General features: G+C 47.6%; 1 protein-coding gene across 7 annotated transcripts in view; it reads left to right on the top strand.

The window, feature by feature from the left end:
• casp7 (caspase 7, apoptosis-related cysteine peptidase) overlaps positions 1-6,954 on the top strand; it is a 59,661-nt gene extending 52,707 nt beyond the window's left edge. For all 7 annotated transcript variants that reach the window (XM_038822225.1, XM_038822224.1, XM_038822227.1 and 4 more), the window contains 2 exons: positions 1,495-1,630; positions 6,267-6,954. In XM_038822225.1, coding sequence (XP_038678153.1) covers positions 1,495-1,630; positions 6,267-6,499 — 369 coding nt within the window. In that variant the 3' untranslated portion in view covers positions 6,500-6,954. The remainder of the gene's footprint in view (positions 1-1,494; positions 1,631-6,266) is intronic.
• The last annotated feature ends 6,899 nt before the right edge of the window (positions 6,955-13,853 follow it).

Here is a 13,853-nt window from a genome sequence, read left to right as displayed (position 1 = left end):
GGCTGTTGCCAGCGCCCTGATGGAATTGTCTCAAAAAGACACAAAGGAGTGACTGGAGGTAGGGAGGTTGTAAAGAGGAGCTGCTGAGGGAGGGCGTGAGTGTGTTCGGGGAGGAGGTTGTGAAGAGAGGCTGCTGGTTGACACTGTGGGAGGGTGGTTATAATAGCTAAATTATTTTCATATTTTCCAAATGAGAGTACAGTGAATGCAGAAGAAGCATAGGATTCCGACACTGCAGAAGGAGGCCATTCAGCCCATCGAATCTGCACTGACCCTTTGAAAGAGCACTCCACCAAGCCCCCTTCCCCACGCTATCCCCCTAACCTCATCTAACCTACACATGTTTGTACATTAAGGAGCAATTTAGCTTGGCCAATCCACCTATCCTGCACATCTTTGGACTGTGGGAGGAAACAGCAGCACCCGGAGAAAACCCACGCAGACACTGGGAGGCAGTGCAAACTCCACACAGTGACCCAAGGCTGGAATTCAACACGGGACTTGGGTGCTGTGAGGCAACAGTGCTAACCACTGTGCCTTGTGCCGCCTTTATGTGCACAATTTGCATCCAAAGATCATACAATTGTTTGCCTCCTTTGAAACCTGTTTGGCTGCAACTTTTCAAAAGTTAAAGGGTGGTAGTTAAAAAATATATTTTTTATTCTTTCATGGGATGTGGACATCACTGGCGAGGTCAGCATTTATTGCCTGCCCCTAATTTTGCTAGGCCATTGAAGAGTCAACCACATTGGTGTGGTCCTGGAATTACAAATAGGCCAGACCAGGTAACAATGGCAGATTTCCTTCCCCAAAGGACATTAGAGAACCAGATGGCGTTTTATGGCTTCATGGTCATTAGACTTTTAATTTCAGATTAAAATCCCATTGGTGGGATTTGAACCCATATCTCTGGATTACTAGTCCACTGACGAAAGCACTACCGCACCACCTCCCTACTTGTAGGGTATGCAAACAATTAGTAAAGAGGCTAGATCCTGGATTAAAAAAATTTAAATATTCAAAACCTTTCAATATATACCTATTGGTATCAAAAGAAAAATACTGCAGAGGCTGGAAATCTGAAATAAAAACAGAAAATACTGGAAAGACACCAGAGGTCTGGCACTATCTGAAGTGAAAATTGCCTATTGTCACAAGTAGGCTTCAAATGAAGTTACTGTGAAAAGCCCCTAGTCACCACATTACGGCACCTGTTCAGGGAGGCTGGTACGGGAATTGAACCCACGCTGCTGGACGCCTTCTGCTTTACAAGCCAGCTGTTTAGCCCACTGTGGAGGGAGAAACAGTTAATAGTTCCAACAGGTGAACTTTGATCTGGGAAACGTAATGTAATCAAGTGGTAACTTCAACCTTAAGTGTTTGTATTCCAATTATTATTCAGCGTATGTTCCAGTCGTTGATGCCTTGTTCAGTTGCTTTACAATGTATTTCATATTTATCCAATTTAAACACTTTTATTCTGGCTTGTTTCAGGCATGTAGAGGTTCAGAATTTGATCAAGGGATACAGACCGATTCAGGTCCTACTGGTGATGTAGAAACAGATGCAAATCCTCGGCACAAGATCCCAGTAGAAGCTGATTTCTTGTACGCCTACTCCACTGTTCCAGGTAATGCAAAGATTATAGCCATGAATGCATAATATTTTTATGTTTAATCGATTAATTAAATTAGATTGGAGTCTCTAAAAAAGAACTTTTGCCTTCACAATTCTTCATTGTATATTTTGACCTGACCTGATGCCTGGGTGGTACTGCCAGGGTGCCACCCTACACTGTCCCTGATCACCCGAGGGACTCCAATGGCCTGGAGACCCCCCCAGGTGCCGATGTGACTGGTCTACGTTTGTGCGGACCAGTGCTAAACGGCACCGTGGCGAGGTCCCCCAGGCGCACAGCCGGTGAGTACCAGGCACCGCCGAATCCGGTGTCCCGGTATTTAAATGAGCAGTATAGAAATGGATCGTGCCGGGCAGAGCGAGTCAGGTGACGCACACGAGGGTTCGCGTCTGTGGTGGAGCCCAATTTGGGGCTCGCGCACGATTCACTCATTACACCCGGATCCGCGCTGGGCTCAATGGGGTCACTGAATCGTGCCTATTGAAATGGAGAATACACCAAAGAATCGTTATCTGCCAAACTTTTGTTTAATTCAAACCAGACAAATCAGCTCTCATTGGTCAAAGCATGCCATGAGGAATGAACAAGGGAATGGCTGTCTTACAAGCATTTATTTAGTTGAAAAAGGTGCAATGTGTGGACATGTTCTTTTTGCTTGCACAAATAGAGCTGCTAGTAAGTGTAAATGAGCCACACTGTGGGACCAAATAATAATCTTAAATTTGTTGTTAATGTATTCATAGAATTTACAGTGCAGAAGGAGGCCATTCGACCCATCACGTCTGCGCCAGCCCTTGGAAAGAGCACCTACACCCCATCCCTGTAACCCAGTAACTCCACCTAACCTTTTTAGAAATGTAAGGGCAATTTAGCGTGGCCAATCCGCCTAACCTGCACATCTTTGGACTGTGGGAGGAAACCGGAGCACCCGGAAGAAACCCACACAGTCACGGGGAGAATGTGCAGACTCCGCACAGACAGTGACCCAAGCCGGGAAACGAACCTGGGACCCTGGAGCTGTGAAGTAACAGAGCTGACACTGTGCTACCGTGCCGCCCATTGTAATTCTTAGCACAATCAGAATTGGTTAATAAGTGTTGCCCAGTCAAAATCACATCCAATGTCAGATACTCTAGGCAGAATTTTCCCTCATCAGCAGGTTTGTAGGCAGGGGTGTGACTGTAAAACGTTTTATATGAGCTGCCCACCGGGCTCCCGCCACCCGACCTCTCCGCAGTTTTGCGACTTAAGTAGGTCTGGCTGCCATTGTCCCAATTGAGGCCCTTATTGGCCAATTATTAACCATTTCAGGGCTATTTCCTGTCCTCGCCCAATTTAGCAGGAGGAGTTCAGGGGTGGGAAGAAAGCCCAAAAATAAACCTGCTGAGGCCTTGGGGAGGAAGGGGGTGTGTCTCCATTAATGGCTCCCCCATTAAAAATCAAGCCACTCCCCCACCCCCACTACCACCACCCAACAAAAAAAGTCTGGGCCCTGCAGATGTTCCCTGCCCAATGCAGATGTTCCCTGCCCCCACCATTGCCTCTCCACCAAGAGCCCCAACGCTCTGTCTACCTTTCTAGGACTTAACCTTCCTTCCCGGCCCTGAGGACCCAAACTGGTCCTCGATTCTGCCAACTTGGACTCTGGAGACTGCATACAGTCCCTGGCCTGTTCACTGCAGAGACCAAGAGTTGCCAGTCAATCTGATTGGCTGCCAGCTCCCTGAGCCTGGACTTCCTCCTAAGTGAGAGGCGGAAGCCCCACCTCCAGTTAATTAACACTCAGAGACTTTGGGTGCGATTCTCCGAGCCCCGCGCCGGGCCGGAGAATCGGCGCAACTGCGCCGCAATGGTGGCGCGCAATTCTCCAAGGTGCGGGGAATCGGCGCATTTGCGCCGGCGCATTTGACGCGTCGCTGGCCGCGGGCCGCTGGAATCGGCAGGGCCGCCGATTCTCCAGCTCGGATGGGCCAAGCAGCCACACAGAAACGGCAGTGCCGCCGGCGCCGTTCACCCCTGGTCGCTGCCGGCGGGAACTCTGCGCGATGGGTCGGGGGACGGCTGTGGGTCGGGGAAAAGTGCTTCTTTACTGGGTGGGAGGGCCTCCGCTGGGGTCTGGCCCACTATTGGGGATCACCGATCGGTGGGCCGGCCCCCCCCTACCCTCCCGGGCCTACTTTGTTGCGCAGCCGGCCCCTGGACCCCCCACGCCATGTTGCGTAGGGGCCGGCGCGCTGAAGAAGTCCCCCGCGCATGCGCAGGTTGGCGTGGCCCAACTGCACCTGCACAGGTTGACGCGGCGCCCATTTGACAAGGGGAAGGTAGGCTGGAGCGGCGTAAACCGCTCCAGTGCCGTGCTGGCCCCCTGTGGGGGACAGAATCAGTCGTCCCCATGCCCGTTTCGTGCCGTCATGAAGCGCGACGGTGCAAACACTTTGTCTGCATTTTGGAGAATCGCCCCCTTTACTACCTACAAGGAAGCCAGTATCGGTGGTGATGTGGAAATCCCCCATCTGAAAAATCCTGCCCTATATTTTGAGTTTTAGCAACATGGGCTTGTTGGGTACAGTCAGAACTTTGCCTGTTGCAAACAGCCAGAGATGTGCTGTTCAATAGCATGCACCTGTCATTGGGTCATTCCACCTACATACCTGGCATTGCCCTGGCACTGATATTACTGATTTGTGAGATCGGCAGATCGGCTTTTTCATTGAGGACTGCACCTGTTAGTGGAGAATGTCACTCATGTTGCTACTGTGTAGAAGCAGTGTGAAGCGGCTGGCTTTACCTGTTATTCAGGTTTTTTAGACTCCTTAATCTGAGGTAGACTGTAGACTGGACACTTTTCATTACTGAAAGTGATGACTACAGGCCCATTCATGAGCGATTGCGATACCAACAAGCAATGATCTGATCAGGGTAACCATTACCCCGCAGGATGGCTTTAATGCATCCTATTTCAACATCAAGCTTACACAATCGATCAATGGTTAGAGGTACTATTTGCGAGGTTGGAGATGAGGCCCATTTTAGTGCATGGAACTGTAGAAATCCCAATGTGTAGATTGGCTAGTGAAGGTAGGGTCGACAGTACTGAGGAACCCAGTGGCAGTTTTCTCAATCGGTACATTGAGCAAAGGGAGCTCATTTGATGCTCCACATCGAAGGTCAATTTGAGCGCAGATTGGAGCCCCTGTGTAAGGAAATACTTAAATGCAGCTGCTGATGAAAATATAGCCGTTTCACGTTTCTACAATACAGCAGCAACACGAGTGGTATTCGCCACCGACAGGCTCATGCCATCAAACCAAGCAGACGTTCTGTCTCTCACATAAAGGAGTAATGTGGTCTATGAATATCAGTGCCAGTGTAATGCCCGGAATGTAGGCAGTATCTAACACCATGTCCCTTTGATGGCTCATATCAGGCAAAATGCTGACCATATTCAACCAGGCCATGCTTCTAAAACTCAAAATATTGGGCTGGATTCTCCGATTTGGAGACTATGTCCCCAGCCGGCGTGAAAACTGTGGCATTTTACGCCAGGAAAACGGGCGCAAAACGGCCACAGATTCCCCGTTTTGCTGCGGGCTAGCATAGAGCACCCAGCTCTAGCTGCCGATACAGCCTGGAGAATTGCTGGGTCCGTGGCCGCGCATGGCGGCAGCCGCGACGTGCAAAATTGACCCCCCTTCGGTCGGCTCGCACCGAACCACCACAGTGCCCCCAGTCCTGAATCTGTCCACCCCTGCCCGTGGATCGGCCCTCCCCCGACTATGGCGGTGCTGGACTGAGTCCGCAGCATCCACGCTGAGTTCCTGACGGGTGAGACCACACCGTTGGAAACATCGGCCGGTCGGGGACGGAGCATCGTGGGTCGGGCCTCAGCAATGTCTGGAGGCCGTGGATACGGTGTGCAGAGTATGCTGCTTTTCAGGGGGCGGAGCATCGCAAAAACAGCGCCGCCCCGATTTCGGCGTCATTGGGGATTCTGTCATCGGGGATTCTCCGCCCGTCACACTGCACGCGATTTCGGCGTCAAGGATCGGACAATCCAGCCCGTAGTGTTCAACGTGAGATGTAATTCCACGATTAAGAAACATTTGCTAAACAATACTAAATATGCTATGAATTTCACTAACAACCATTTTAATTAGTTGGGTTCACCATATGGCTCCTTTATGCAAACCAGAAGCTATGTATGTTCACACACAAAGGCCTGTCCTTGACAGGCCCCTCTTTGTGCCTTTTTCAAGAAATGCTTCGGTGACAGTTGTTCCTTGGTTCATTCCTCATAGTAAAGCCTTGACCAATGAGAGCGACTTGCCTGTGAATATAAACAAAAACTCGGAAGTTACATTCTCCATGGCGATTACACGAGAAACCTGACTCTGCTTGCCAATCAATCAGTGCCCTATTCTTGTGTAGCATAAATTGTGTTCCCTTTGAAATTTGGTATTCTTACGAATCTGTCCTGATGAGTACAAGACAAAAAGCTTTGACTTCATCTCTCTTTGTTCAGTTATACTCACGTTCTATAGTACTAAGCAACTGATTGTTTGAGCAACAATGTGCCCTTGCTCAGCACATATTTGAGAACTGTAAAATGCGATGTCTGTCATTGCAGGCTACTACTCGTGGAGGAATCCAGGCAAGGGCTCTTGGTTTGCACAGGCCCTATGCAATGCCTTCAAAGAATATGGTAAAGAATTTGAGATAATGCAGATCCTAACCAGAGTCAACTACATGGTGGCCATGCACTTTGAGTCTTGGTCCGAAGATCCCCGATTCAGTGAGAAGAAGCAGATACCCTGCATTGTCTCCATGTTGACTAAAGAACTTTACTTTAAAAAGAAATAAAGCACAACATCTCAGTTTACATTTCAGGGAAGTTTTGAATTGTAAGGTTTAAGTTGCTCTTTAGGTCAGACTTTCGAGTGGAGATTTAGAATTGAGCTAAAGCAATCCGCAGAATTCAGGAAAACCATTTGCTTTCTCTGCAATTGATCATTTTCTTGGGTTTCATACTCTGAAGGATGAAAAAAGTAATGAACTATCTGTTCCGATATGGTCTGGGTCAGTTTACAATGCAGCTTATGAATGGCTTCAATGTAAAATTGCAAAATGCAAAGTATGACTGATATGGATTTGTCACTCATTTGTTATGACTTCTCGTTTAAAGTACTCTTTACAAAGCTTGTTTTTACAACCTCAGCAGTGTGAATTTCAGTACGGTTTGCATCATGAGCTATGGATTTTAAACTTTAAAACAAAACCTGTTCATCAAATATACTTGGTTTATGTTTCTCAATCAACTATTGGGACAGGGTCTGTTTTTTTTTATGCGTCATCTACCTTACTGATGTGCACTCATTTTTAGCAAAAGTGATTTATTTTTTTCAGTTCTTTCTTCTCCCCAACAATCCATTCGCTACGATACGCGAAGGATGTAGTATCTCCTACTCTGTTTATGTAACGTTGATGTATTTTAAAGAAGTATTTTGTCAAACACTCGGATGTGGGGTTGATGATTGTGTGACTTATCGGAAACAGTCAAGGTACTTTTCTTAAGGGCGGCACGGTGACACAGTGGTTAGCACTGCTGCCTCAGGGCACCGAGGACCCAGGTTTGATCCCGCCCCTGGATCACTGTCCATGTGGAGTTTGCACATTCTCCGCTTGTCTGCGTGGGTCTTGCCCTCACAACCCAAAAGATGTGCAGGGTAGGTGGATTGGCCACGCTAAATTGCCGCTTTATTGGGGAAAAAATAAATTAGGGCCTCACGGTAGCATGGTGGTTAGCATCAATGCTTCACAGCTCCAGGGTCCCAGGTTCGATTCCCGGCTGGGTCACTGTCTGTGCGGAGTCTGCACGTCCTCCCCGTGTGTGTGCGTGGGTTTCCTCCGGGTGCTCCGGTTTCCTCCCACAGTCCAAAGATGTGCGGGTTAGGTGGATTGGCCATGCTAAATTGCCCGTAGTGTAAGGTTAATGGGGGGATTGTTGGGTTATGGGTATACGGGTTACGTGGGTTTAAGTAGGGTGATCATTGTTCGGCACAACATTGAGGGCCGAAGGGCCTGTTCTGTGCTGTACTGTTCTATGTTCTATGGTACTTTAAAAAAAATTTTAAGTACTTTTCTTGACATACCTTTCACTGATTTTGAACACTTTTTAATGGTTTTTCTGTATTTCACAGCACATTGATGAATATCAAATTTGGATTGGAATTTGGACAATTTTAACTAAATTTAGCCTAATATTCTTTGAACAGTAGTTTCCTCTTGGACGTTGGTGTTCTGGGTTCACCCCCCTTTTGGTGAACAGCAAAATAAACTAACTGCTCGCTTATCTCATTGCTGCTTGGTGGATGTAGTAGGGCAAAATTATTTGCTGACAAAGCAACAAGCTCATTCACTTATAAAAAAATCATTGTGTGAAGAGTTTTGAGCCAGTTGTTAAGGACCGATATAAATATTAATAGCTAGGAAACATGTGACAGGAAATAAATAATTTAGCCGGTTACTGGCAACCAATACGCATGAATAACAGGGCTACGTTTCTGAGTGGTACATATTTAATGCTCAGGCTGTAATCATGACTTTAAGATTGTGCACTTGACCTGACCGCTTTAAATTCAACGAATAATTTCAATCTGCTAGATCAAAGCAATGGGCTGCTGTTGTATCGGACCTGATAGCCATAATCTGAGTGTACAGCTGTTAATGTTCAGCCATAATCTTGCTCACAAATCTCATTAGGGGAGCCTACTTTCCTCAGTGTTCCATGTCATTACTGAGAGAATGGAGATATTAGAAAAAACGTAAGTAATGGCTGTGTATTTTCAACTTGACTGGTGGTTCTGGCACTGATATTTCTTTCTCCTCCATCAGAGGTAGCTGGTATCGTCAGATTAAACTGAAGTATTAGCCATCCACTGAATTTTGCTCTGTTTGATTTACGTTTGTCAGCTTTTACCTTGTTTCTTTTTTTTTTAAAAGCTGTATCGTTATTTATCTTTGTTTTTTTAATTATAGGCCAGCAGAAAATTACGTAAATCATAATCACTTTTTCTGATCTCATTTACAAATTTAAGAAACAAGATCCCTGGAGCCTCATGTTGCCAGCAGAAATTCGGCCTGTAAAGTTTGTTGACTTTGCCCCAAGTCCTGAGTTTGGTGTCATTTCAATAATCAGGATGGCAGCACACTCCTGTGGAGCCACAATAGAAGCCGCCCCTCCCCAAGTGTGTGGTAAGTAAATCACTGAAGCCCCAGTGAAAGGGAGCCCCAGTCCTTTATTGGAATAAGGAGGACGTGTTTCTTTTGGGTTCTCCAAGCAAAGCCAACAGGCTGCATTTGGAATGAATTTATCTTGCTCTGCAACCTCCTTGGTTGCCTTTTGACCCTCAGCAGGCATCGGACCTGTGTTTGGTGGAATTTCCAGGGGAGGCGGGGAATGGCACCAGACACATTTAAAATGGCTGCTCAGCCTTTTCAGGGGGGGGGGGGGGGGGGGGGGGGGAAGTCTTCTGAAAATGATGCGGCACAAAAGGAGTCCATTCAGTTCCTTGCGCCTCTGCTGGCTCTTTGACCGAGCTATTCAATGTGTCCACTCCTCTATATTTTTCTCCGTAGAACTGTAATTCTTTTTCCTTTCCAAGCGTGTATCCAATCTGCATTCACCACTGACCACAACAACTCACTGAGCTGGATTCTCCTGCCGCCCCCAGCCACGTGTTCCTCGGTGGTGCAACATTCGCTGGTGACAGGATTCTCTACTCCTGCCGTTTGTCAATGGGATTTTCCATTGAAACCACCCCATATCGCAGAGAAACCTGTGGGCGGGGGTGCACTGTCGACGGGAGCACAGAATCCCAACGGCCGGAGAATTCTGGCCACTGGTGTCTTTTCCTCTGCCCTTTTCCAATTAATTTAAATCTGTGCACTCTGGTTACCGACCCTTCTGGTCCTGGAAGCAGCTTCCTCTTAAAGACCTTCAACGTTTGCACCTCTTTCGAATCTCACCTCAACCTCTTCTCCAAGAAGAATAACCTCTAGCCTGTTCTTCATTTCCCAAAGCACGTTGAGATTACCGATGAAGGACAAATGAAGATGAAATACAAGTTCCGCCTCAGCTTCCCTCTCCTTGATAGGCTATCGGCCCAACCCGTGCTCTCTCCCATCCTAGGAATTTCAGGCTCACGATATGCAGAACTACACAGCATGGTTACATTGAATGACAGTAAGGTGGCGCCATCAAATTTGCCTCATTAATTACCTGGCAAACAGAAATCTACTGTGTGCAGATAGGACATAAACTTGTAGGCCGCAAGGACGTTGCACATGGCTGAACATTTGAGAGGGGGAAGCCACAAGATATCGGTAACTCGTATGATGGTTAGTTTAGTTTAAACATGAATGTGATTGTTTTGAATACAAGAAAAATGTGTGCAGTTTAATCATTCCTAGACATAAAAGTTTTTTAAATTCATTTACAGGATATGGGCATCGCTGGCAAGACCAGCATTTATTGCCCATCCCAAGTTACCCTTCAGAAGATGGCTGTGAGTTGCATTCTTGAGCCGTTGCAGTCCCTGAGGTGTGGGTACACCCACAGTGCTGTTAGGGATGGACTTCAAAATTTTGGGGCGGAATCCTGCAACCACGCTCAAAAAGCAGCTCACCAAAAAGCAGAGTGGCCGGTGAAGGCCAGGAGAACCCGCTCCTGGGATCTACCTGGCCCATCACGTCTCTTGAGGTCCAACATGATCTCACGAGACGTTGCGAATGCATCCTGCGCACAATGCACAAGATCACGTTTTTGAAAATCTGCATATTAGAGTGGGGCAGTAACCCTCACTGTAATGTGCAGATTCCCAAGGTACCTGAGGCATTGGGATTCAACTCCTTTGCCTGAGAGATCTCAGCCAAGCACTGTTCACAAATGGGGACCAGATGGAATGGCACTCGTGAGGGTGTCCCAGGGGATCAGAGGCCCCCAACGACATGCCCTTTGGGCAGGTGGTGCCCTGGCACTGCTGGTATCACCTGGGTACCATGGTAATAACAGCCTAGCACCTGAGTGGTGCCAACTCAGTGGCAGCCTGGCACTGCCCAGGTGGCATAGGCATGATGCCAGGTTGGCACTTCCAAGGTGCCAGCTGGCATTTTATGTGTGTGCACGATCAGACCGGGGTTGCTCGGCGTGGGTGCGGGGAGGGGGGAGGTCTGGGATTGTTTTGGGGGTCTTGCAGATCGGGTTGCCTTTTTTTAATGGTGTCCCAATCTCTCGCTGCGATGGAGAATTCCGGCGAGCTGAGCTCCCCACTGTACAAAACGGAGCACGTTCCCTGTTCAGGCCCCTTATTCAGTGTGAGATGCGATGAATAGCTATGTGTTTCTCTACACTTCTCAGCGCGCACTGGGAAACACGCGGCTAAACGTGCTCACTAGGGGACTTTGTTCCCTTTTGGGAGAAAAGGTTCCTTGACCTTTTATTCAGCTGTTTTTTAACAAAGATTTTACCTTCACAGACTTGATGATTACTTGATTTTTGCAGGAAGGAAAGCACATTGAGTGATGGAAAGGGGGAAATAAACATGCATTTGTTTAGCGTCCATCACTCCCTCAGGATGTCCCAAGATGCTTTCCAATCTATGAAGTTCTGATGCAGGAAATGCCGTTGCCAATCTGGGCTTAGCAAGGCCCCACAGAGAGTAATGTGATCATGATCGGCTCACCTGTTTTTGGTGATGTTGGTTAATGGATAAATATTTGCCAGGGCACCAGGGATGACTCTTCTGTTCTGGTCGGGAATAAGGCCGAGAATATATTTAAGCCCTGGATAGCCAACCATCAAGTTCCAATTGACTCTACTCGTTACAAATAAACTATTGTGTGCACAGGGTTGGCTGTACATAGGGATATGCACGCCTACAGTGCCTCCATGGACAAGGATCCTCACCCCATGCTAATGGTCATAGGGAAAGTCAGTGAACATCTTTTGAGACCCCAGCAGTCTCTGAAAGGTGTACCAAGGCATTTGTGGATTTACAGTTAATAGGGCTCTGTGCTCAGATTCATTTTGGGGCTCCTGTCCTGACGTCCATGAGCCTGCAACCTCGTCTGGCTACACTGCTCACCTGGGATCCACTGCCACACGGAGAGTTCACAATCTGGGGTCTGGGTACGCCGCCTTGCCTGGGGTAAGCCGTCTTGCCTGGGGTCTGCCGCCTTGCCTGGGATCTGCTGCCTCATCTGGGATCTGCTGCCTCACCTGGGTTTGCTGCTTCACCTAGGTCCACTGCCCCGCCTGGAATCCTTCACCTCGCCGCCTCTCCCTCACATGCTGGGATCTGGTACTACCTCACCCTCCCCTGGGACACGCTGCCTCACTCTCTCCCAGGGCTCGCTATCTCTCCCTCACTTGCTGGGGTCTGGCGCTACCTCTCCCTCACTTGCAGGGGTCTGGCACTGTCTCTCCCTCACCTGCCTCCATCTTGTTTATCACAGCCATTTGATCACTCCTGGAGGTAGTAACAACATCAAGGAGCGACCGAACGACTCGAATAAAGCACTGAGGTGTGAGCGTTTTCAAATCATTTTAATTTACATTAGTTGAAAGTTGATAATGCCATATACCAGAAGGCAGATAGTAACATATTTCCCAGAATCTGAGCTCTGTGTTTGACAACACGTTACAAAAACTCCATGAGCAAGTTTAACAAATACACAATCCTATTGTGGTCCGACATTGTTGAGTTCACTGGTAACCTTACAGCTAGTCTCCGAAAGAATCTTAATTGTGACATGATGTGGAGATGCCGGCGTTGGACTGGGGTGAGCACAGTAAGAAGTCTTACAACACCAGGTTAAAGTCCAACAGGTTTGTTTCAAACACTAGCTTTTGGAGCACTGCGGAAGCACTTCACCTGTGGAAGGAGCAGTGCTCTGAAAGCTAGTGTTTGAAACAAACATCTTTGACTTTAACCTGGTGTTGTAAGACTTCTTTATTGTGACATGCAGACCTCACAAAACAATTAACTGTTGTTCAGTGTGTCTTAGTAGTGGAATGCTGCATCATTGCATAACTGACCAGGTTATTCAAGCCCACTGAAGCATTGCAGGCCCTTCCACGTAACAAGTATTGTACCAGAAGTTTTTAGATTTAAAAAAAATGTTTGAAACAGTTGCTTGAAAACTGATCACCGTAAGAAGTCTTACAACACCAGGTTAAAGTCCAACAGGTTTGTTTCAAACACGAGCTTTCGGAGCACTGCTCCTTCCTCACTGCAGAAGCACTTCACCTGAGGAAGGAGCAGTGCTCCGAAAGCTCGTGTTTGAAACAAACCCTGTTGGACGTTAACCTGGTGTTGTAAGACTTCTTACTGTGCTCACCCCAGTCCAACGCCGGCATCTCCACATCTTGAAAACTGATGGCCTTGGATTGCAGAAACCTTGACCTCATTTTTATACAGACAGCAAGAATCACCTTTTCAATTTTATTCTGAATGTGCTTTGTACTCCTCAAGGCAATGGCCTTGTGACCTTTTTTGAAAGCTATGTTGGTATCGTGTGCTGTTAAATGAAGCAGGGAATCTGGAAACGGTCAAAGAAATCTTGCACCTCTCTATCAACATTACACATTACTCCGAGGGCAGAACATATCCCAACTGTGCCAGTTGTGCTGATTCCGTTTCCCACACCTGTTATTCCATGTTTGCAAAGGTGCAGTCATAGCTGGATATTATTCTCACGGTGAGACTGCATGAACGCAGTTCACTTGAGGATCAAGTAGCCAGCAAAGAAAAAGCGCTCCTCATTATCAACTAACCTGGATTAATTCTCAGGTTCCAAGATGAACTCATCATGTTCTACTGACTAGAACCAGCTGGTTCCCACTCCTGCTGCAATTTATTATGAGGTGATTCTCCGGTCCCCCAGCTATGTGTTTCACGGCAGCATGCCATTCACTGGCGGTGGGATTCTCTCTTCACCTGGCAGGGGTGAAACCATAATGATGGTGGTGGTTGGCCCAGGACGAAGCTCGACTGTAAAGTTTTGTCAATGAGATTTCCCATTGAAGACACCCCACGCTGCCAGGAAACCCACAGGCTGGGGTGTGGTGCCAGCGGGGAAAGAGAATCCCAATATCCAGAGAACTCCAAACTAACATACGTAGTGTATCAGCAATGACATGATTCTCAAGATGTCC

Source organism: Scyliorhinus canicula, chromosome 16, assembly GCF_902713615.1.
Source record: "Scyliorhinus canicula chromosome 16, sScyCan1.1, whole genome shotgun sequence".
Classification (NCBI taxonomy): Eukaryota; Metazoa; Chordata; class Chondrichthyes; order Carcharhiniformes; family Scyliorhinidae; genus Scyliorhinus; species Scyliorhinus canicula.
The sequence above is the reverse complement of the archived record's forward strand: the minus strand, read 5'-3'. Positions and strand labels throughout refer to the sequence as shown.